Source organism: Oculina patagonica, chromosome 8, assembly GCF_052425735.1.
Source record: "Oculina patagonica isolate OP01 chromosome 8, crgOcupat, whole genome shotgun sequence".
NCBI classification, from domain to species: domain Eukaryota; kingdom Metazoa; phylum Cnidaria; class Anthozoa; order Scleractinia; family Oculinidae; genus Oculina; species Oculina patagonica.
The window spans coordinates 2,897,308-2,918,896 of record NC_135765.1 but is presented as its reverse complement, the minus strand read 5'-3'; the positions used below and the strand labels follow the sequence as shown (position 1 = coordinate 2,918,896).

The following is a 21,589-nucleotide window of genomic DNA, read 5'->3' as shown; positions in this document are numbered from 1 at the left end:
TTTTTTGAATCTAATTATTTCCAAATTGGACAAGCATGTAGTCCGGTTACATATTAATTATATAACTTGTAGTCAGTCAATCCAGCGTAAACAATAAACTAATGTCCAGAACGGGAAAAGCATTCAACAATAGTAGGCATAACACAGCACATGCAACTCACTCAAAGCATTGTCTTCACAAACAAAACGTAAACAAAACAGTGCAATTTATTCACCTGAGTTTGCGAAGCTTGCTACAAAGTAAGTGAAAACACTGCATCAATCAATGAAAGTCGTAAACAAAGTGTCCGAAGAGCTTTACAACTTCTTGAATCTGACATACTGCTTTCCACTTTCTCGTTCGTACTTCATCGCCGTCTTTTCTTTTCGAATTTCAGCAAAAAACGACAAAGAATCGCATCTAGCTCATGGCGATGAATATCTGACAGATTTCTTGCTTCGCTTTCGCTGCACTTACTTTCACCCAAATTTTGTACTATTGGAGGTGTTTTTCTCTTGGTTTTTGCTTTTTTGTGTAGCTAGCTCTTCTGACAACGTAGAAAATTTCTCTTTGTTGTTACTTTTGCTGAAAAGCTCAAAAGGAAATAAGGAATGGAAAAACGTAGCAAACTTGCCTTATAAAAATTCCGCCATTGTCGACTAACAATGCGACAAGTTTACAGGGCTGACGCTATGCTTTGTGCTAATTGGCTACTGTCCGTCACATGTTGTTTTTTCTTCGATTTGATTGGCTGAGACAAAACTGTCCAATTTTTCTTAAATTGGACAGTTTGTGCATTTTACCTGAAAGTCGTAATTGAAACTATCCAAATTTAATCCCAAATTGGACAGTTCTCAGAAATTAAGTAAAAATAGCTGCGCTGACAATATAGGATTTACTGACAGCTATATAGTTAAGTCTGAGAAACAAAAATCCAATTTAATTCCAACATTTTCCTGGCTTTCATATTGTTGGGAAAACTAAAAACCACAGGTGGGTTGGGGAGAAAAAAGGAGAAGAGCTTGTTAGCTTCCACATGCATTCTTCTTCTTTTCTCTCTAACTCATTTTTGCATTTTCCCTCTCAATCTGAAAGCTTAGGCAAAAGTGCATCATACCCTTTTCTTTTATTGAAACAAAACCATAGAGTTATAATCTTTAAATATTTTTCTCACACACCACTGGTAGCCATGCCAGGCCCCCACAAGGCCAACCCCCACCTGTCCTTTATTACAAACGCAACAAAACCATACATGTACATCATAGGGAGTGTTACACAACGGCAAAGGTTACAAAAGATACAGCGCCAACTAAAAATCTCTGGGCGGGTGGGTAGGAAAAGGTCAGTAATGGCAGAGGCAACAAAAACAACTGCCCACCAAAGGTCACATGACCCTTTCCCAGGTCCCAGCAGTGTGTGAGAAAAACACTTCCCACTTATTTCGTTTCACTTTGTCTTAGCCAGTCGAAAATAACACTTTGTAACAAAATATTTATTTGTATTATATTTTCAACCTAGCTTTGTACAAACGTTAAATGCAAAAATAATCTGTGCTGTGTTTAAAGATTAATTTGCTAATCATTTAACTAGCTTTTCAATATAAATCCTTATTTCTAGGCCTATAGCTTGTTTACTATCAATAGTTACAGAGAACAGGTATACAACATCAGCTTTAAATACGAGCAAAATGTTAAGTGAATAATTTACCTGAAATGATCAAAATAAATATAAACAGAATATTTCAGTCAGTCTTGTCACTTGTACCCTTAGGGTGAACATCTCCACCCCACCCAGGCCAAGTTGATCAATATTTACTGCCACAGTGGGCTAATAAACTAAGGCTTTTACACTTCCTAAAAAAACCTGCAAGTACTACTGATTCACCCTTCCATAAATAATAACAGGGTTCGCACACGCCTTGAATGTCCTTGAATCTCAAAATAAAAATTCAAGGCCTTGAAAGTCCTTAAAATATTAATTGGCTTTCGGTCCTTGATTTTTTTATTGAACCTCAAAAGGCTTCAAGGCAATGAGAAGACCGCCAAAATAAGCGATTTTTTTTAGTTCTTCAGCAAGCACATTAACTGTTGATTTGGGTAAATTTCATGAAAAAAAGTCATTGAAATTTCCAAGAAGGGTCTTGGAAAGTCCTTGAAAAGTCCTTGAAGTTTTGGCCTGAAAAAGTGTACAAACCCTGTAATAATTTCTTAGTTTTTGAGAAAGCCTGTGACAATTTGCTCCAAGAACAAACTACACTGTTTTGCCACCACATCCTGTGGCGAACATTGCCAATAATATTTTATTACTGTTGGGGTGAATAGGAATATTTTGATATATAACAAAAGAATATTCTCTTGTATATAATGTTTGGTATCTTATCCTTGCTAGCAAGAAGAATAATTCTTGTAATTTATCAAACTGTGCCCATAATCCAGCCATGTTTAGACTTTTGCTTGTTTTTCAGATCAGCTTTCTTTTTTAAGAAGCATCCTTGCTTTGTTGTCAACCTCAGACTTTTGTCAGTTGTCAGTTGCCACGTACTTGTCATAAATAATTCCACTATCCATAAGGAGCCAGTATCAGATTTAAAGTTGTTTTGCAACACACAACAGTATCCTCAGTGAGCATGGGTAAATTCCAAAAAATCTTGCAAAATGGCGTGGCATTGCAATACAGCGCTAGCAATTGACATCAACATGCTCCCCAAGTAAGTCTCTGCACATGATCAGTTTTCTGTCGAGTCGACTTGATGAATCCAAGAAACTGAAGTTCAGATACAGCCTGGATGAAGCGAGCACTACAGCTAGAGTTAAGGTAGAACTGACAAAATAAAAATTTTTGTTTGATATTTACACCTATACGAATAGGGTAGAAATTATTTAGAAAGATACTGGAGTAGTTCACTTGTTTTCTGTTTCTTCTTTGGTGAGCCTTTTGGAGACTGATGTGCTTCTGGAGGCTCCAAAACAGCTGTGAAGGCCTAAAACAAAGAAAAGCTTAGTTGCAACCAAACCACACTGTACAAACATGCACCAAACTCACAATAGTGCAGAAAAGCAAAAAAAAATCAACTGACCTATTTCAAAAATAAGAAGAGTGATTAGTATTCTGTTGAAGCAAGCATTTTGGAACTGAAAAGGTTTTAGGACAGCTTGCACAAGACATGACTATGTGTAGGATTTGCTACAAACCTGAAGCCAGTCGTAGAGGTTTATTAATCTGCCGCACTCCAAGTGAAGTTTATAAGCTATACAAATGTCTGGTAAGGTGTCTTGAACTGTTCCCACATCTGTCTGACAACACTCACACTAAAAATTTAAAACTAACAATGTGAGGGGCTAGTTTGGCATGAAGGAATTGATATCAAAATGTTCCGGCAGTGCACTTAAGATTGCAACATGCAAGTGAACAAAAAACAAACCAACAAATGTTTAGGCTAATACTTCTAATTTAACTGACAGCAAAACCACTAGCTGAGGGCATTACTTCCCTAATTATAAGGGGGCAGGGGTTACCTAGTGATCGATAGCATTACATCACTTCATTTCCCAGCTTAAGTCTGGCATGAATGTCTAAACTGTATTGAATTTTATTTTATTATTTTATTGTTTCCAAATTAAAAATTCTGTTAGAAGCAATTCTAAAAAGATTAACATCTCCAAAGGTGACAAACAACAACAAGCTAAATATTATTCTGGGGTTTAAAGGGGCAGTATCACAAGAATCCTTCAAAAAGTCAAAGTCAAAAGAAATATTTATATTAATGAAAACTTTAAAATAATTGTATAGCCTTGTTAAAAATAGGGCCCTAATGGGTCCGTGTGTTCTGCTGGAATAACGTATCATCATTGATAACTGTCTTCGGTTTTTCGGCTTACACCAAGATAATTCGTCACGCAAGTTATTATGACATTTGAAACCTTTAAAAGTCATGTGCATGCAAAGCAACATGCCAGCTACCGCTGCGTACGTCACAAACCACAATAAGATCTGTTTCAGCGCGTATAAATAGCAAACGTGCAAACTGAAAACAATCCAATAGTTTTTTTCTGTCGATAGCTCGTTATGCTTTCACACCGACGTATCTTTGGTTATTTTTTATTTCACGTTAGCTAACGGGCGGTGAGGGTTTATTTTTTTTCACTCCACGGAAAAAAAGGCTGATCGCGTATTCGTCGTCGTTAGCGACCACTGCGTACGTCACGAGCCACAACTCTGAAAGCAGCTGAAACCCGTCGTACACACACGTACCAATAGAGCGGGCCAGAGAGCTCTTAGCAGGAGCCTGGGCTCCCCATTGTTACGCTCTTTTGTTACAAATTTTGTATTTACATGCACTTTTTTTATATCAGAAACCGAGAATTTTTTTGATTTTTGTTTATTTTTATGATGTAGACTAGTTGATTGTTAAGATAGCAAATTTAAATGATAGATATACCTTTTTATTAAGTCTAAAAATAGGAAAGTATCTGCTATCTATTGTTACAGACTTCCATTGTTACATCTTTCTATTGTTCTAGACATTCCATTCCCTCCTTCGATAGCAATATGTTCTGCTTGGCATTATGCCATCTGGCATAATAGCAGCAGAACACAAAAATGACTATAACAGTCCACTAAAGTAACAAAAGATGTATTATCATGAGTAACACAGGCATGAAACTTCAAACAAAAATTGAGAACAACTGGCAGACGTTTTCAAACTCTGACCATGTGCCATGGACAAATCGTTAAAAACAAAATACATTTCTCTCCTATGAAATACCCACGTAATATCTTCACCTGGGTGTTCTCTGCGCATCTTGTGAATGAGTGAAGCTATTGAGGCATAATTTTAGCTCCGTTTGGCGAAAATGCATCAAAATCGCCACGATACTGCCCCTTAAAGGTTTCAGTCATTGCAGGTCTTAACAACAACAATACCTCCCAACGAAAAGGTTCCAATCTTGTAATTATGTACTTACTTGAAGGTAATGCTGTGGATTGCTGAGAGCTGTTTGGATAGCTACACGGGGCATCCCTACCAAGTGCTAGGATCGATAAAAATATCAGAGAAACTCTAGATAAGTATGGAGAAATCATGTAATCATCTATATATTGAGTAAAATTAATCATTATACAATGACTCTAACCAATCGTAACATTACAAAAACGTCTAGTACAACAGTTAAACTTAGAAAACAAACCCAGTAAACACATTGGAATAATATGCAAAAAGTTTGCAACTTATATCAGATACAACTAAAAATGCTTGGGGGTTGCACTGTGTTGTCACACATTTTATACTCTTATGCTGGTGGAATAAATATTACTATCATAACATAAACTTTATTTTCTCGTGCACTTCAGTGAGCTAAACTTGTACACAAACCTTTTTTATCTCCTGTACATTGTCATAGTACATCACTTCATTCAGAGGAATATTACGTGGACAGATCAAGAACTTTCTGATGAGAAAGAAATGATCAAATAGTTATTCAGAACATAGTTTGTTAGTGGTTTGAGGCTGAATGTTTTTTGATGTTACTTTCCAAGACGTTTCGGCTAGTCCACCTTAATTAATTAAGTGTGTAAAATGTAAAATGCCTCTTTTCTGACCTTATATTTACTTTAAATTAATAAATGGCGGTTACCCAACTAGTCAGTTTAGCTTTTCAGTTATTTTGGGTGACCAGCAACTGTATGTATTTTTAATTTATATATTGTTTAAGTAGTAACTAGTAATTTTGCAGTTCAAATAAACCTTGTTGTTGTTGTTGTTGTAGTCAAAGCACTTACAAACCATGACATCCCCTGACTACAATTACACTATTTTTAAAAGTATTCATAACACTACTCTCCAACTTATCTCACCACACCCTCTCTGATAAATGAGCGGTACCTCTATAAATTACTATAACTGAGCATTACCCCAGTTATGAAATGAAATTCTGTTTGATTAGCGAACTACATTACCCCAGTGTGCTATCCAGTTCCCTCTGTACCCCACTGCATGTATACAATCCCCCACCTCAACCCCCATGCTAATAGTATCCCTGGCCCTGGATAATTACACCAGAAAAAGTTCTCCAGAATATTATTGCCCGGTTAGATGCTTTGTAATAGTGTGGGCAAGGTACAGATCCATGTGACAAAGTACAAGTACAGTGTATTTTTTTACCTAAATATCTCATCAAGAGTGTCAACTGTTTTTTGACGTAGCTTATCATATGGAGATTCTTTCCTCTTCTGCTTTGCTGCACTCATTAGTCGCTGTTACGAGATTAAAAAATAAAACAGAAAAGGAAGTAAGAACTGAGGTGGAAAAAGAAAGTGTTTGAAATACCATACCACTCTGTAAACCATCATTCTAGGTTAATTTTGAATATAGAAAGGTGATAGCTCATGAGGACAAACATTTGAAGTACCTCTTGAAGTTCAAATCTGTTTGTAACAGATGAGAGTGTTTCCTTCTGAGTTGAAGTTGAACTCTGTTCTCGAGTCTCTTGAATCTCTGTAAGTAAGAGCAAAGGTATATATGGCATTTAATCACAGAATGGTAGCATAAATATTTTTAACAAATATAATAAGTTTAACCTGTCGGCAAACATCAAGGTAACTCAAATAAGGATCCCTTCTAGGAATGGTACCTATAATGGGGACTGTTCCTAGGGATTTCCCTTTGGGACTGCCACTGCGCCCCGGGGGGGGGGGGTACTCCCTATAATGGCCTATATGGGGAGGCTCCGCCCAAAAGGGGTACCTTTTTCAGGCTTAAGGTATATGAAAGGGTAGGGATTTCACAAGTTTAGGTATATGAAAGGGTATGGAAATCTGTCGTTTAGGTATTTAAAAGGGCCTTTAATTAAATTATTTCGAACAGACGCAATTTACGGCTGTATTATTTTAATTTATTAAGCGCTACATGAAAATAACAAGAAAACGTCCTGTTCTAATTCTATGCCATGTCTTTTAGGTATATGAAAGGGGTACCTTTTTTCAGTAATAGGTATACGAAAGGGGTACAATTTCTGTCAAAAATGGTATATAAAAGGGTAAGGGGTCAGAGCTCGGGGCGGAGCCTCCCCGTATAAAACGTTTTTGAGTGCCCCCCCCCCCCCCCCGGGCCCACTGCGCCTCCCATCATAAGGATGTAGTGCCTACTATTTAATGTAATAAATTAATAAAAGTACTTTTTACCACTGAGATCGTTAAACTGTCTAAGAAGTCCATTGACAATGTCTCTTGATTCCCTGAGCCCTTGGCAATAACTAAAACCAATTTAAGACAAGTTAACTGTAAGTAGATTGTTACTGACATGGTAAACAAGCAAATGTTTCCCAAAACACTGTAAAATTGTATGTGTTTACCTTTTAGTTTCAGGCTTATCTAAAGCATTTCCCAACACATCAACACATTTCTGAAGAAGTGGAAGAAGTTCGTCTCTAGAATATACTCTGTGAATAATTAAATCCAAATTAAAGAAGCTAGACCATGCCACCCATCACTGAAAATAATGCTCTTTATAAGCCTGTAAACAGTGGAAAAATGCCTACATTGGAAAGGACAATTTGGTACAGTAGCTATGACCAACCTAATTATAACAATATTATGTAATTATCTTAAGCTACATGCAGGTGTAATAGAATAATCAAGCCAGAAGCTTATCAGGAAGTTAAAAAGTGTGACACTCTTATTTGCCGCTTCTCTTTTTTTTCTCATTTTGACTAGTAGAAAACTAAGTAGAAAACTCTTGAATGTAGTCTTTTAAGAGCTTTGCATTTCCATTTGCTGGGTGCATTTTACACATTCACGGCTGCTCTTGAGTTTCTGGATTACCGTATTTACTCCTTTTAATTTTTTGCATCTCAAGTGCAGCGCTTATTCGAGGGCGGCACTTATTTGAGGGCGGCGCTTATTTATAATTTGGACGCCATAAAGAATCTTATCTTTTACAGTAATTGGAAATAGCGTCTTTTGATTGTCAGTCTTTGTCTCTTGCTGAAGAAAGAAGTAGCGCTAGCTGTCTTGCCGAAGTTCGCGGCCTTCACAACATTTACAGACCTGCGAATTGCAAGAATGTTGGATAGAAGAACTAATGGGCGAGCGGTAAAACAATAACATTGAACTGCAAAACATCGCTTTTGATGAAAAAGAAATTTCCAAGTTTGTTTTATAGTTGCTTTGTAGTGCTGTTACTAGTTAAACGGAATTCCTCAAATAAGCGCCGCATCGGGACTGCGGCGCTTATTTGGGGGCGGCACTTATTATCTTTTTTGTCCCAAATGCGGCGCTTATTCGGGGGCGGCGCTTATTCGAGTAAATACGGTAAACAAATTATAGTAACAAATTGTTATCAAAGATTGATTCTAAAACATCAAATCATACCTAAGCAAAGACATAGCCTCTTTATATGCATCCTGATCATAGATATTACTTGAAAGACTGTTTTCATAAACATCACAGGGCTGATGGCATCAAGAAAGAAATACTTATTACAAACATCACTAACAGTATCACTGAGGTAACAGTGCTACAAGGTACTGTACATTTAAATCTGCTAATACTATTTGAACAAACTGACCGCATGGCAACAGACAGCTGACCATGAAATTTTGAAAACATGAGATCATATATTTGAACTGCAGATAAAGAATTAATGAAGAGAAGATTTTCGCAGTTATGAACACAATTTAAGCAATGATATCATTATTACAACTTAAGCAGTTGTGAAAAGAAAGCTGGAAAAAAATCAGGCTTGCCCAGACTCGAACCAGTGACCTCTGCGATACTGGTGCAGCGCTCTAACCAACTGAGCTAACAAGCCAACTGGGAGCTGGTCATTAACACTAAAATTGGTTCGTAATATACCCAGGAAAGATGAAGATAAAATTATGAATATATGAAATCATATAATTATTATTATAACTGCGGATGATCATGTTGACAAAATATATGAAGATTAAATTGAAGACCAATAGGGTATGTGCCTCACTTTTCCGGTTGGGCGCAAATTAAATGGATCACAAATAGTCCTATTCTAAGACCTCGACTAAGAACAAGTGCTAATTGTCTTGATTTTTTATACAACCTTCTTTCCAAGAGGATGTCGTGGTAGATTGCAGGTGAGGGCATGTAGACACTGTAGAACTGGGAAGAAACACCAATGATATGTATCAAGATCATCCAGCAGCTCAGCTATTACATCCTGCAAGAATTAAACCAAACACAAACTTCCAACAAAATAAGAAGTATTGTAGTTAATAAGCAATCAGGGGTAATCTGAGGTTTTGTTTTGATCAGCTAATTAAATGAAACAGAGAAACAACTTTCATAAAGATAGAGCACGCACTTGCTTCAGCTGTTTCTTTGTCTGAGAATTAGCTGCTTGGTTTTAGAGTTTAAGGCTATTGTCTAAGATTCTTTTCTGTAACAGTTTTATAGAACCACTGTTGACTTTAGCACAGAAATCAGCCACGATTTAGAAGTGTCTTCAAAAGCACTTTGTATCCATCTTGTTTTGTTGATGATCAAGATATTTCCAAAATATAGCTTTGCAGCACAATAATGAAAAGGGGCTAACTTGTCACCCCCAATACTACTTACATATCTGTGACTCACCTTTGTGAAGGAATCGTCCAATAACAGCTGAGGTTGCTTTGAAGGTGGTTCACCTTCAACGTATCTACAATAAACAGACAGGATATCTTAACATCTTCATCCCTCACATTAAAAACAACTCAGTCTGGGTAAAGTTGGTCAAATCTAACTACATCAGAGCATAAAAAAATACAGCGTCAACTAAAAAGCGCACAAATTATGACTTACCTGCGGAAAGACATTGTTTTTCTACACATTTCCACTTGTTTGTGACTCATTTTATCCAGAATACCTTCCCTGTCCTCTGGTGAAACACAGCAAAGAACACTTAAAGGACTCTCAAAATAGTGTTCCATTAAACAAAACTGAAATAGAGAAATAACAAAACATACAAATTAGTGTCCAACTGAAGTAAAAAAGCCCCAGCATCCAGAGCAGGAGGACGCGATGTTTAGATTCTGGGCAAACCATCACTGGTGAAAAATAAAGGATGATCTTTAGGATTTTTGAAGGTCTTCAAAGACCTACCAAGATCCTCTTTAAAGATCTGTTAAAAGATCTTTAGTATGTCTCTTTAAAAACAAAGATTTGATTTAACATCACTGCAAAGGCAAAATTCTTAGCAAAGCTCCTTGTAAAGATCCTTGGATTATTGATGAAGATCGTGGAAGATAGCTGGGAAGAAACTGAATAGCATTCCATCCCTAACAATTCACAAAATGTCATTGGATAATACCTGAAGTCCTCTGGCAAAGTTTTGTAGTGAGAAATCATGGAACAGAAAATTCTCATAGAGGAATCTAAACACCCTTGCACCAAGCTTGAAAGGAAACTTGGCCGTCATCAATACCTACAACAAACAGGGATTGAAAATAAGACAACAGACCTGTTTTGTTTAGGATTAATTAGCATTTAATGTTGGCATTAAATGATTTTGATTGTCCAATCAGAAATAAGACAAGCACTCCAAAGTTGACAGTTTTTTAAAATCAGAGTGATTTCATAAAACCAGTGAAATCGCCACTTAATAAACAATCAGATACTGTTAGACATTTATTCCTTCATCCTCTGTAATGCTTAAATTCAGGATTGGGACTTAATTTTGACTGCTACTTTTCACCATCTAGACAAGTGGCTTTCAGAACTATGATCAGCAATGAAAGTCTTGGAATGATTGAGACTAGACTGGAGCAAGTGGGGTAGTTTTAAAATGTTTTCATCCTGGAAGAGTTTGTTAATTTTGTCATTAGAAGTCGCATTAAAGTAAAAAACATCCAGGAAGTGAAGATCAGATGCACTTGATAACTTAATAAACTAGGCTCTTGCACCAGGAATTCACCGAGTTATACAACCTTGTTTATGATCTCCAGAACACAAATGTGGGATGGTTGTGATTGAAATCTCTCGATGGACAATACACTAGACACAGCATGTGGAAGAACTTTGTGAATGGTTGTCACCGCTGTCGCAATACCAAAGACTAAAAGCAAGGGAAGTTCACTCAAGTATTGGCTGCAAAACAGAAATTGAGATATCAATTTAGCTGAAGTCCGTAGTAAAATAGCAAGTGATTTGCTGAAAGATGAATACTACCCATTTGTAGATGCTAAATAACAATCTATCTTTCTGCATTTTTTGAAGGCCGATGATACTAGATTATCTCTCTGCGCACATTGCAGACCTATGATGCTAGATGATCTAACACTCTGCACACAGTGCAGACCTATAATGATAGATTGTCTATCTACTCTCTGCACACATTACAGACCTATGATGCTAGATGATCTATCTCTCTGCACACAGTGCAGACTTATAATGATAGATTGTCTATCTATCTCTCTGCACACATTGCAGACCTATCATGTTAGATCATCTATCTTTCTGCACACATTGCAGACCTATGATGTTATTATCTATCTCTCTGCACACATTGCAGACCTATGACGTTATTATCTATTTGCACGCATTGCAGACCTATCATGTTAGCTCATCTATCTTTCTGCACACATTGCAGACCTATGATGTTATTATCTATCTCTCTGTGCACATGTTAGCCCTGTGACAGTTGGTTATTTTGTGTTCAGTTACATTTTTCCACAAGTCAAGGTACTTGGTCAGGGGTGGCTTTTACTTTCTTCCCTTTTGAATGCATGTAAATTTAAAATCAAATATTAAGATGAAATGTTTAAAATTATAAATGAGGCATACCTGCAAATTGTCACAAAGTTTTGAACAACAGTGGGAAGGAAACCTTCAAAGTCCTCAAAAATGACAACCAAAGGAGGGCGATCTGAGAATTGAGGAACATTGGTTAACTGATATTGACAATGAATGAACAGTTTATCAACTGAAAAGTCACATAGAGTTAATCAAGACTTACAAATGAAGGGGAAATAAACTCACTTGAGTATTGAGACTGCTGTTTGCTGCGTCTTCGTTTTGAGTCATTATTCTGAAAGGAAATGATTCAATCAGTTAGTATTGTCATTAAAGAAATGCCTGTAACAAGGCTGCAAATAACAGTTGGTCATCGAACATTGACTGACCAAAATTTGCTAATGTCCGACGAAATCCCATGTGTGGTTGGACATAATGTTCGGACAATTTTTTGATCATAAATCATTTTGCAGCAACAATGAATTTTTTTTTTATTATTCATTTAGAAAATAACACACACAAAAAATACTTACAATATTACAACGCTATTTACAAAATACTATTTACAATTCACAACACAATACAGTGGCAACGGATCAGAAATATTACAAATTAATATAAGAAGTGGTGGAAATCTTTCCCTAAACAATATAAAGAATAAGCGAAGAAGTTGTCAGGTAGCTATTAGTATATACTTAAAGAAGTTGTTCTATTCTATATTTATAAATGATTTTACTTATTTAGTCCAAGATTAATAATGAATCGTTCTGGAATTTTAATTTTATAAATATAATAACACATGTATAAAAGAGTGTAGTTTAGCTTTCTCTTTAATTCATCATTCGGTGTATTGGGAAGGCCATATAAAATCTCTTCAGTATTGAATGAAAAGGACGAGTTGTTGGTTGAATTGAACCACTGCAACACCTGACAGCAACAATGAATGAAAGTATGTCCGACCACAATTTTGATTTGTCCGACCAAGATGGTGTTTTAGTAGGATATATGTCCTTTTAAGTGAAAAAAATTATTTGCAGGGCTCCCTGCTGTAAATAAAGTGAACTGGCTGTTAAGTTAGGGAGGTGAGATACAATCGAAAAGAAACAGTTTTCCTGTATTCAAAATCATTTTACAAATAGGTTAAAAAGTCCATGGAACTTCTTACAAACCTTGGTCATCTTCTTGTACCAATGGCAAAGCACGGGCATAGTAAAACTACTGATCTTCTTGGCTTGGCCAGGAGGGCTAGGATCATCTTCATCCTAGGTTACAAAATAACATGTCAAGACTGTCTTCCAATCATTATATAACATTTCTATTATTTAGCACTCAAATGGATCAGGCAGCTTAGACTCTAACTGATAAAGTGTACATGAAAGCAGCAAAATAATAGAATAATAAAAATATTATACAACATACAGCTAAACCTCACTGTGCAACTTGCAATACTTCTGCCCTTAAGTGTAAAAACACCTTTTGTAACCTTTTTCCTTGTTAAGCAGTTAGTAACATTTTGCTAGCATACCTTAGTATCAGCATTAATCTTAACCTATAAATTAATCTTTTTCTTTGTGTACATATATGTATTTATTTTCTTGTCACTGTATTGTATTTCATTGTTATTTAATTTGTATTGAATAGTTATTAAAGAAAAATCTCCCATAAGTGACCACTTTTCCAAAGTACCAACTGGAAAATTTCCCCAGTCAAATCACTATAATCAGAACCTCTCGTAAGAGACCCCTCCACCCCCTTCCCTCCCCCCACCCCCACCACCCATTGGATGTATTTGTGCATGGATTAAGCCTTTGAAATTACTATGGTTATGACTCAAAATTTAGACCCCCATGTGGTCTGACCAATCGTTAGCAATCACCTGAGTCCATAACTTAACATTTCGGGTGGTCACTTACAGAAGGTATGAATGTTTTTATCTCTAAATGTTTCTCTTCAGAGAGCAGCTGTCCAACATTGGCTTAAGTCTAACAAGTCTAAATTTTAATTAGCCACATACAACTAAACACATGAACTGTTTTTTACAACTTACTTGCACATCATGCCCAATGAACTGTGATATTACACTTTTCATGGTTGCTTTCATAACTAAAGAAAAAAATTACCTCCAAGTGAGCAGCAAATTACAGTTGAAATCTAGCTGCTCTTGGTTGACATTCTCCACTGATATACGACGATGCAAGGTTTACAACATGACCTCTATAATTTTTAGTGAGGGAGCTCTGCTTAAATTAGGCTTGGCTAAATCTATTTAATATTTAAAATAATAGTGTATTCTGGTGTTAAAGACAAATGATGAGTAGTGTGCAGTTGTAATAAAATTGTTGGTCTTTACAGCAAAAAATCAAAGATCTTATTCACTGTTAGTTTTGACTGCTATACTGTTAATGTTGTGGTTTAAATTTATCTTTGGTTTAAAACTATTCAAACCAGTTTTAAATTTTAGTTTTCATTGTCTCAAATTCAAAATCATTATCTGAAACAAAGGGAAATAAAAATCAAACTGGTTTGAAAATTTTTTAACCAAAGATAAATTTGAACCACAACATTAACATGCTGAGCTCTGATCTCCTTCGACCCTCCAAAATTCTCATCCCCAAAACTACATGCAGCAGCCCTACAAAACAGAGTAATGGAGATATTTCCCTCCAGAACTTTATGATCTGTTATGAAACATAAATATATTTAACCTGCACAATCTTTGGACCGCAGCAAGGCAACAAAAGGTGTAACTTGACTGTTGAGTTCAGTGGCCAGCTGAGAGAATATAACATCATGATCTGGCATGTTCACCCCTGCAAAATATACAATAATCAGTCAGTGTAAAACACAGACTGCAGACCCGGGGTAAAATGCAGACTGCAGACTGCAGACCCGGGGTAAAATGCAGACTGCAGACTGCAGACCAGGGGTAAAATACAGACCAAGGGTAAAGTAACGAAATTTGAGCACAAAGCCATTTTTCCCCGCCGGCTCCTAAGTTTGAAGGAATGTACATCAGACAATGTTTCGCACAAGTGATTATGAAAATGAACTGGCAATAAATGTCATAAATAGATTTTATGCCTACATAAATTTGGTCAAATTTAACTTTTTGATACAGCAAAGTCACTTTTAGCTCCCCAATATTTCCGAAGAAATAAAGACTTACTAAGAGAAGAGTCTCAAAAGCCCCCCCAGGGCTCGAAAAAAACTTGAATTCCAATTTGCCCATAGGGCAAGTAACTCTCAAACTTTGCTTGCCTGAGCACTTTCCCCCTTTGCCCAGGCTCTCAAACTAATTAATAATTCATGAAATTAAGTTAATTGATTGTTTGCCTGGGCCCTTGCCCATCGGGCAAGTGAGCATGAAAAGTCACTTGCCCGGCAGGAAAATCTACTTGTCCTGGACGACCGGATGGGGGTTTTGGTGAGCCCTGCCCCCCTCTTCAAGTCACTAAAGTCAGCCTTCCCCCCAACCCAATTGAAAAAATGCTCTGCGGTCCCTGTTTAAAAGCTCAAAAGTGTTGAATGAACTGACAAGTGCAAATACACAACTGCAAGTTTCGTATGATAATTCAGTCCAAACACGATTTCCTATTCAAAGAATAGTATACTGATGACAATGTATCCTGGCTTACCTGTTATCAGTGCAGCTGTAGGTATTTCCTGTATAACAGCGGTCCTTTCAGTCTCTGAGGATTTGACTTTGTGTGCACTCTTGATGAACTCCATAAGGTCAGAAAATATTTTGCTATTCATCTGCGACTGCAGACCCTTTGAGGATAAAACAAAATATTAGTGACATTTTCAGCTGTTCTCCAGGATCTAAAAAACAAACAAAGCAAAAAAAATGATGAACATTTTACCTCAATCTCACTTCTTATAGAGCCCCAACACTCTTTATAGTTTGCATATCTCAGTTTGCGATGGGCTGTACTTTCTCCAATAACTTCTGGAAAGTAATCCTCTACAAAAATATAAAGAAATTTTTTTTCAGAGATCAACCTGTTACACAGGACACCCAAGCTCATGATAAAAGAGCTTGGGATGCCTCTTCCAAAGATAAGGTTTACATCAACTCTCTCTCTTAAGGTATCAGCCACCCTTCAGGACTGTCCGCGTGCAGATCGCTCTAGCCCTTGTGTTTTTAATACAAGCCCCCAAAAACCACACATTTTTTGAAAGCTGATATTTCCAGATTATGGATTATTCCTTTAAAAATGGCAAAAACTTAACACAAATGCAAAATTGAGACATTTTTGGGAAAATATATGTCTGCATAAATCAAGCTCCAGGTACCCCGAAAATAAGCAGAAAACAATAGACATCGCATTTGCCTCTAAACGCATTCCTCTAAAGTGCCGACATGATACCCCCCTTTAGAAATAAAATGATTTTTCAAAACCCTTTCAGAAAAAAGTCAACTTTTCCGTAAACCCTTCAGAAATATTCTAAATATCAAAGGATGCCGACAGGGCTACTCCCTCTGGCCCCTCAGAAATGACTTTTAAAGCCCCTTCAGAAAATCTCATCTATGGGGGGGGGGGGTGGGTGGATATAAAAATGGAATGGCCCTGAGTGACAAATAGCTTGTACTGATTTACAGTCAACTCTCGTTATAGCGGGCACGCTTGGGCGTCGTTTTGTGTATTTTCAACAAGGCATTTTCAGTCAAACCTCTTTCGCCGGGGATTTGGATTTTGTCCGTAATAGCGAGTGTCAGCAATAGCGGGGTGTCCGCAAGGCGAGACTTGACTGTACTCACCCCAGTAATTTTAAACATAGTACAACCTAGACAAAGGGTGGCACTTGATAGTGAAAACGGTGTGGGGAAATCTTCAAAGAATTTTTTGGCAATGGTTTGCAAACCAGCTGAGGATGCATTCTATGTACATTTCCACGCTGAATTGAAGATGCGCCAAGCTAAAAATCTGTTTCAAGATTCTTCATTATTCTAACCCAAAATAACTCATCTGAACTCTACGGTGGCCTGGAAGGGACATCGACTTCTTTTTTTATTCGCGACTTCTTTTTTTCCTCGCGACTTCTTTTTTTATTCGCGACTTCTTTTTTTTTCTTCGCGACTTCTTTTTTTATTCGCGACTTCTTTTCTTTCTTCCCGACTTCTTTTTTTATCCGCGACTTCGTTTTTCCATCCGCGACTTCTTTTTTTAACCGCAACTTCTTTTTTTATCTTCGCGACTTCTTTTTTTCCATCCGCGACTTTTTTTCGATCCGCGAGTTCTTTTTCCTGTCTTGAGCGGACTGCGGGCTCAAATAACCTTTGCAGTCAGCAAGCAATATGGCAACGGCAAGTGATGGTCGGACAGACAGGGAGGGGAACGAACAATGCATGGTAAATAAAGGTGACGGGCCTACACGACTCCTACGTTCGTGACATTAGAACATTTGCCGTTAAATGTTTAAATTTGGTCTTTCGACCTTATTTGCTTCTGACTTCTTTCTGAGAGTACTGTTTTTTTTGGAGGCATTATGTATTGAAGAGAGCCGTCAGATTGCATTGTGGCCAAGGCTAGGGAGTGTCTAGATTTCATTAGTCCGCGCTGCGTGGTTTCCGTTTGTAGAGTTAAATGACACCTCTAAATCTGCACTCTGCCACAAGTTGTGCTAGTTTAGTTTGTTTTGGCTCAATTCTATTTGCTAGATATGCTTTAAGTTCTCAAAATGTCAGCCCTGGAAGGACAAGATCTGAAATGTTCCGTGAAAATGTAAACTACTTGCATTTTATTGACGCCAGGCCCGGCATTTTTAATCAATAATGTTGCAAGATGTATTGTCTTGTCACGGATTATCTTGGTCCGGCTACGCCAGAGACTGTTTCAGCTTACTATGAAAAAGCTGAAAGTTGGTTTCAGAGAAACATTCTGTGTTGTGTTGTAAAGGTTATGCTTCTTGCGTTATTTTGATCGAGCGCTCTGTCTTTTAAGCTCGATGTTTAGGATTTTTTACCTCCCTTGTTCGTTGCGTTACTTTGGCACCACATGATTCAATAAGAAGCGCCGCGGATTGGGAATAATACGTGAATTTTAAAAAGAAGTCGCGGATAAAAAAGAAGTCGCGGTTAAAAAAAGAAGTCGCGGATGGAAAAATGAAGTCGCGGATAAAAAAAGAAGTCGCGAAGAAAACTCAGAGACTCAAAGGACAGTGCAGAATGCATTATGGCCAATGCCGCCAATCAATCGACCACATGATAATAATTTTCCAGGGTAATTTCGCTTGAGAATAAGTCAAATGAGTTCACCTTTCAGTTCAGTATTGAAGCAGCAAATGTGATATTTGTGCTTTTCGTGCAAAGGTTTGTAACATGATACCTTTGTTTTTCTCTTAGACTGCTATGATGCGTTTAAGTCTAATTAAATTAACGCCACGGATTCTACAAGAATCATACCGCATTGTCTCCTTCAGCATTTAGAAAACGACCTAAAAAATTACAAATTTTCAGAACAGTGCACGAGCAGAGCACAAACTATGAATTACAAAGCATAAAATGTCGAAATTGCGACTTTTCCCCCGAAATTGTCGCTAAAAATTGCGGCTTTTTCCCCGAAATTGTCGCTAAAGCATTTCGTGCGCCAGATCATGCTCTCGCCACGGTCTGGTGAACACGTCACACGCTCACTCAAGCATGAAGCCGAGAAGCACGTAGTGTGAAGATTTCTTTCAAGAAATGTCGGAACCGTCACGAAAGCATGTTCAAACAACTTAAGAGGCAGAGGTTTTACAAAATAAAACGGAGGTTAGTTCAACCGATGGAGAACAAATCAAAGGAAAGGAAGTGACGGATGTAATATGATACTGTTGTTTTTCTCGCAGATCGCTGTGATGCCTTTTAAGTTTAATTAAATTAACGCCACGGATTCTACAGGAATTCTACCGCATTGAAAAGCACACCACATTAGGCTTTAATACAAAATTTCTAAACACGTCCCTGTTATTTTAATTTTCGATAGCTTGAATTTCAGTTTGATATTGAAACAGCAAACGAGATACTTTTGTTTTTATCAAAAACATGTAACATTACACTTTTGTTTTTGTCGAAAACGGATGTAACACGATGATATGGTAACGTGATTTATTTTCTGCAAACAAGGCGACATTGATTATAACACAGATATTATCACCTTTTCTAAGAAAACAGCGTTGCCATATCAAGAATTATTTCACATGAACTACTATGACGCCTTAGTGTTTAATTCAATTAATTTGTGGTTTTAACTTGGCGCCACGGAGTCTACCGAATCCTTCTGCAGAAGAAACACGCAATGTTCGTGATGTAGACTGATCTGCGCATGCGTTTAGCACAAAGTTGCAGAAAGAATTGTACCACAAGGAGAGCATAGTGCCTTCTGAAACAAATATATACCTTGAGTTCTTCAATTGTAAGTATCGTAAATATACTCCCCGTTTTACCAAGGGCACACGGTCAGGTTCTCTCCATCCCCTCCCCCCTTTACAGAAATAATTAATTAATTGATATTAATTAATTAATTGGTGATTAAAAGTTTACACCGCGTTAGCGGTTTAGTGGTTTAGTGATTTAGTGGTTTAGTGGTTTAGGGGTTTAGCAAACGCCAACCCACCAAACCATCACAATAGTGCATTCTGCACTAAAAAAGAAGTCGCGAATAAAAAAAAGAAGTCGTGAATGGAAAAAAGAAGTCGCGGATGGAAAAACGAAGTCGCGGATAAAAAAAGAAGTCGCGAATAAAAAAAGAAATCGATGTCCCTTCCAGGCCACCGTAGAACTCTAGTTAAGACATGCCTTCGATCGTACGCCAATACGCCATGCTTTTTTTTTTTAAATCCACGACGAAGATCTTCAGCGTCAAGATTATGACAGATTTAATTACTAACCTGTACCTGCGACACGCTTTCTTGGTGAGTGCGGCACAGATTTCTTGATCAGAAAGCAGCCCTAAAGTTTCAAACATTTCAATGCATGTTAAAACAAGAGTCAATTCAATTTAGTCCAAAGAAAAGTGTATTCAAACTCGCAAACCTTGGAAACTGAGCTTGTCTCCTCCGCCATCTTTGATAAGTGGCAAGTACTTCATGTAGTTCCAATTTCGCGGGCGCATTACTTCGGTCCCAGATCTCCGCGTGCAGAAGATTTCTCAAGACCGTCCAGACCTCCTAGCTCCCCCAAACCATTTCACAGACCTCTGACTTAATTTCAAACATAAAATACAGTAATATAGTCCCGTGTCTCACGTACAGGAATAACTATCTGTTTGCGGACAGGGCTTAAAAAATAACTCCTGAGTGTCGTGGGAGAAAATCAGTTTTTCTATCCAGGGTTCTATCTAGGATTTTTCGTTTGGGGGAGAAGTTGCGAGTGGCCGAAGGCCACGAGCTTCTAGGGGGGTCCGGATATAAATGGATATGTGCTGAGATGCAATCTGGTGTATTTTGAGACACAACCTTGATATATTTTCACCGTAATTTTATATTGTTTTTTGGTCATCACATGATTAGGTTTTGACAATGTTAGCTCGGCTGAGACGAAGAGTTCCTATTGCGCTATTTATACACTACAAAGAAGTGAATAAAAGAGATAAACAGCGGCAATGTTTCAGTTCTTAACTTATCTTCGTAGCGATGGAAAATTTCTAGATAGCAATGTAACTGCATGTACACTGACCTGAATGATATATTGATTTATCTATGTACTGTATAAATTATCACAAATTTTTTTTGGGGGGGGGAAGCTGGGCTGTTTGGGGGGGAAGCTTCTACCCCTGAACACCTCTAGATAGAACCCTGTATCCTGTAAGAGTTTCAGAGCCAAAAACACACGGCGCCCCACATAACCAGACTGAGCGAGTGAGTGTTGACACAACATGTTGACATCTTGCTGTCAACGCTAGTTAAACGTCAAAGTTAGATAAACGACTGCTCCCGCAGTCTCGCACTCCCGACGTCGAAGGAAAGGGATTAACATATATTGCACTTATTCCTCGCGCAACATGCTTAAAGGAACGAGAAATACACATCTAGTCCACTTATCCTTGTCGCAACACGCTTTAAGAACGAGAAATACCCATTATATTTCGTGACGTTTGTATTCAGTTGATATGTAAATTATCTCGACTGCAGGGAGCAGCTCCTAAAAGAGATGACGATTTCGGGAGTGCGGGGGCAGCTATTTGGACTTTTTATTTGGCGACTTTGTGACTGTGGGAGCAGCATTTGAAGATGTGAAGAAGTGGGCCGGTTATTCTGCTACTAGCCGAAGAAAAGTTGAATCACGTTAAATGTTTTCACGCTCATGCAAAAATCAAGGCGCTCGCTGTTTAGACTTGGCTGTTACGCTCGGAAGGCGTAAAACCGCAGCAATTTGATTATTAGCGTTGCACATCATGTAGGTAGGTAGATAGGTAGGTAGGTACAAGTAGGTAGGTAGGTAGGTAGGTAGGTTGGCATCCACACGGTTTAAACATCAGATTTGTAAAATACTATATACAATCCTTACAAAAATAATAAAATTCTAGTGATAAGCTAATTATAAAGAAAAAGCTGCTTTCCACAAATGCCGTGCCTTATAGTACTTGTTTTACAAAAGCTTTAGTTGCCGAAGGGACTCTGTTTGTCTTACGTTGGAAGGAAGGCTGTTCCATAAGATTGCGCCGCTATAGGTAACTATTTTTTAAGAGTTAGTGCGCGGTAATACGACATTAGGTTGTATACGGTTTCTCGTTTTTCAAATGTCTGTTAAGACCACTGATGCACGCACCCGACAAAACAGCTGACAAACATTTCTTCTGTTCAAAACCCAGCCACAGAGCTGAAAGCAAACCAATCACGATTGATGTAAGAAGTTTAGGGGACACTCATTTTTGTGCATCGACTACCTTG

At 37.6% G+C, this 21,589-nt stretch overlaps 1 protein-coding gene across 3 annotated transcripts; it reads right to left on the bottom strand.

Annotated features, from left to right (window-relative positions):
* Positions 1–1,456: 1,456 nt before the first annotated feature.
* Positions 1,457–19,784, bottom strand: LOC144662507 (origin recognition complex subunit 3-like). 3 transcript variants are annotated; one of them, XM_078523319.1, is made up of 24 exons: positions 19,734–19,784; positions 19,589–19,649; positions 15,580–15,680; positions 15,352–15,487; positions 14,422–14,526; positions 13,764–13,819; positions 12,886–12,978; positions 11,963–12,011; positions 11,768–11,849; positions 10,912–11,071; positions 10,296–10,409; positions 9,788–9,924; positions 9,581–9,644; positions 9,051–9,167; positions 8,348–8,427; positions 7,330–7,416; positions 7,160–7,230; positions 6,388–6,473; positions 6,141–6,232; positions 5,352–5,427; positions 4,945–5,010; positions 3,172–3,288; positions 2,872–2,960; positions 1,457–2,777 (listed from the first exon to the last, which is right to left on the bottom strand). In XM_078523319.1, the coding sequence occupies exons 1-24, from the start codon at positions 19,761–19,763 to the stop codon at positions 2,672–2,674; spliced, it is 2,175 nt and encodes a 724-aa protein (XP_078379445.1). In that variant the 5' UTR covers positions 19,764–19,784; the 3' UTR covers positions 1,457–2,671. The 3 variants fall into 3 exon arrangements, 2 of the variants coding, with proteins under 2 accessions (XP_078379445.1, XP_078379446.1); XM_078523320.1 differs by having other exon boundaries at positions 19,595–19,649; positions 19,734–19,767; XR_013572463.1 differs by lacking the exon at positions 1,457–2,777 and having other exon boundaries at positions 2,937–2,960; positions 4,945–5,012; positions 5,353–5,427.
* Between the last annotated feature and the right edge of the window lie 1,805 nt (positions 19,785–21,589).

Coding starts and splice junctions, on each gene's coding strand:
- LOC144662507 (XM_078523319.1), bottom strand. CDS start 19,763: ATGGCGGAGGAGACAAGCTCAGTTTCCAAG. Junction 12,012..12,885: donor GGTACAAGAAGATGACCAAG/GTTTGTAAGAAG, acceptor ATTTCCTTTCAG/AATAATGACTCAAAACGAAG. Junction 5,011..5,351: donor ATGTACAGGAGATAAAAAAG/GTTTGTGTACAA, acceptor TATCGATCCTAG/CACTTGGTAGGGATGCCCCG.